At 58.1% G+C, this 3312-nt stretch overlaps 1 protein-coding gene across 1 annotated transcript in view; it reads right to left on the reverse strand.

Annotated features, from left to right (window-relative positions):
• JAKMIP3 (Janus kinase and microtubule interacting protein 3) overlaps positions 1-3312 on the reverse strand; it is a 47426-nt gene that overhangs the window by 37833 nt on the left and 6281 nt on the right. Inside the window, exons 3-5 of the mRNA XM_010859559.1 lie at positions 2016-2103; positions 1116-1405; positions 743-823 (exon numbers count right to left, since the gene is read on the reverse strand). Of these exons, the coding sequence (XP_010857861.1) occupies positions 743-823; positions 1116-1405; positions 2016-2103 (459 nt within the window). The remainder of the gene's footprint in view (positions 1-742; positions 824-1115; positions 1406-2015; positions 2104-3312) is intronic.

Raw genomic sequence — 3312 nt, forward strand, 5'->3', positions numbered from 1 at the left:
GGTTTTGCCCGTCCTTCTTGGGTTTATAGGATTGTTAGTAGCCGTCTGAGTTGGTAATTTAGTGAGTGCCCGACAGACATCCCCTCCTGATTCCAGAATGGCACAGCTCGAAGGTGCCCAAAGCTGCTCCTGGGCTGAGAGTCCATCCCCTCCCCACCTGCAGCAGGCAGCCCAGTCCTCAGAGCAGGTCAGCAGCCCGGTGTGGGCAGGACGCAGGGCACGTGCCTGAGCTCGGCGAGGAAGTCAGAGTGGACGGCTGCTTGGTTTCCACTCTGATAGGAGCCACCCCCCACCCCAGACCGAGCTCTCCAGGGACACCATGCAGCTGTCCAGGGCCGCCTGAGGGTCCAGACCCCCTTCTGTAAAGTCCAGGGAGCCGGGTGGCAGAGCCGTGGGGTCCGCGAGAACAGCAGACGTGGCCTCACTTGGGGTGTCACCTCCTAAGGTCCCCCAGATGCTCTGATGTGAGCCCTCAGGGAGAAGCCCCAGGGAGTCCCTTCCTCAGGAGGGGCCAGCTTGCAGCCCAGCTGGCCTCCTGGGTTCTGTCTGGATGTACCGGCCGGCTTCCTGTTCCCACCCTCCACTCAGCTTCTGTCTGAGACCTCTGTGCCCTCACCTCTGGCCAGCACCCAGCGTCCTGGGGTCAAAACAGGGACCTAATTGTCCACAGCTGGCCTGGCTCCGCCCAATTATCCTGCCCCTGCCCACGCCTGGCCCTGCGGGGGCTCAGCCTCAACCTCACCAGGGCCAGCCCACTGTCTGCTGGCTCTGTGACGTGGCCACAGATGACCACAGCCTCCACTTTGGACCCTGTGAGCTGCACCTCGGAAGACCCCAAACAGGCCAGAGCCCCAGGGTGAGGGCCAGAGCGGCTCGGACGAGCAGGTGGGACCCAGCCCGAAACGCCAGCCACAGAGGGCACGCTGCTGCCCGAGATCCTCTTGCTTTTGGCCACTTGGGGGTTGTCACGTTCTTTGCAAAGTGGCTGCTGTGTGTTGAGGTCCACTCTCTCTGGACCCCTCCCTGCCGGGCCAGCTGCCTGCACAGCTGTCCAGGCGGGCTCCCTGCTCCCACATGCAGGAATTCAGCCCCAGGTTGGCCAAACGCAAACACACCATCATCATGCTGGGCAGAGCCCCTGTGCTCAGGGTGCTGACCGCACGTGGACATGGAGGCCCGGATCTCCCTTCACGCTCCTCGGCTTCCCATTCAGGCGGCCCCCGGCCACCATGCTCAGTCCTTGGGCTGGGCCCCAGCAGGGCTCCTGGGCTCCCCCTTACTCGGCTGTAGCCCTGTGTGCGCACTGGCTGCTGCACAGCTGCTCCTGGCTGCAAGTGCCCTCGCACGCCGGGTTCTGAGTCCAGCACTCGGCAGTGCCAGGGACGGGGAGGAGGGCACTGCGTTGCTGTGCCAGGGACGGGGAGGAGGGCACTGCGTGTCCCACAGGCCACTGCTCCATGGAGCACGAGTTGACCCCTGACCTCCCAGAGCCACAGACCCTCCTCCCAGGCCCAGGGAAATCGTCACCGCCCCCCGGGAGGGCCGTGCCATAGCCCGGGAAATAACAATGCTTGGCTTGATGGCTGTAAGGAACTGTGATGATCAAACATCGTCCAAGGTGGGTCACAGCCAGGTCTCTCCACGGGGGAGCCCTGAGACCCCCGTCAGCACGGTCACCCCCAGCAAGGAGTCAGTGGACCTCGCCGTGTGGCCGTCGTCCTCAGCTCTGGGCCCACGCCCCTCCTCTGGCCCTAAGCCCCCTGACCCCCACTGGCCCCGCACGGTGGCTCAGGGCTGGGCCCTGCCCCTGGACAGCCCCCAGCCCGCTCCCCCTCCAGGCCACGCCTGACCCCGGCCGGCCTCTGGACCATGTTCTCCACCTGCCACTTTTGCCCCCACTCCCCCCTTTCCAACCTCCCTTCTGAAAATCCCCCAGCCCCCCCACTCCAGCCGAGACCGCCCCATCCCCCCAGAGTCACCCCAGATGTGTTCGCACGGTGGGGCCGGGTGTCGACCTGAATTCACTGCCAGGTCCAGGGCCAGGACGCTCCCACCAGCAGGAGCCTGAACGCGAAGGCTGAGCAGGTGCTGGGTCTCCATCGGCTGAGAGGAGGGGCTCACGGGAGGCGGGAACTGGCGCTCGCTGTGGCCCCTGTTCTCCGAGCTCCTCCTGTGTGCTGGGCCTGCGGCTGAGACTTCACGTGTGTTTTTCATTATTTGCTGACATGGCACAGAAACAGAGCATTGATTTATACTGATATATAAGGAAGCTGTTAACAGAGTAGACCCTAAGAGTTCTCATCGTAAGGAAAATTCTTGTAAAATTTTGTTTGTTTTTCTTTTTGTTGTCTCTTCACGGGCCGATGGATGAAACTGCTTGTTCTTCTGTCGCTGTCACTTCCAACTCTTCATGACCCCGTGAACCGCAGCACACGAGGCCTCCCTGTCCTCCACCATCTCCCGGAGCTTCTCAAACCCATGTCCACTGAGTCGGTGATGCCATCCAACCATCTCATCCTCTATCGTCCCCTTCTCCTCCTGCCTTCAATCTTTCCCAGCATCAGCATCTTTTCCAATGAGTCAGTTCTTCACACCAGGTGGCCAAAGTACTGGAGCTTCAGCTTCAGCATCAGTCCTTCCAATGAACACCCAGGATTGATCTCCTTTAGAACGGACTGGTTGGATCTCCTTGCAGTCCAAGGGACTCTCAAGAGTCTTCTCCAACACCACAGTTCAAAAACATCAGTTATTCAGCACTCAGCTTTCCTTATGGTCCAACTCTCACATCCATACATGACTACTGGAAAAACCATAGCTTTGACTAGACAGACTTTTTGTTGGCAAAGTGATGTCTCTGCTTTTTAATATGCTTTCTAGGTTGGTCATAGCTCTTCTTCTAAGGAGCAAGCGCCTTTTAATTTCATGGCTGCAGTCACCATCCACAGTGATTTTGGAGCCCAAGAAAATAAAACCAGTTACTTCACTTTTCCCCCATCTATTCATCATGAAGTGATGGGACCAGAGGACATAATTTTAGTTTTTTGAATGTTGAGCTTTAAGCCAGCTTTTTCACTCTCCTCTCTCACTTTCATCAAGAGGCTCTTTAGTTCTTCTTCACTTTCTGCCATAAGGGTGGTGTCATCTGCATATCTGAGGTTGTTGATGTTTCTCCCGGCAATCTTGATTCCAGCTGTGATTCAGCCAGCCCAGCATTTCTCATGATGTACACTGCATATAAGTTAAATAAGCAGGGTGACAATATACAGCCTTGACGTACTCCTTTTCCTATTTGGAACCAGTCTGTTGTTCCAT

Source organism: Bison bison, unplaced genomic scaffold (genome assembly GCF_000754665.1).
Source record: "Bison bison bison isolate TAMUID 2011002044 unplaced genomic scaffold, Bison_UMD1.0 scf7180017864456, whole genome shotgun sequence".
NCBI classification, from domain to species: Eukaryota; Metazoa; Chordata; class Mammalia; order Artiodactyla; family Bovidae; genus Bison; species Bison bison.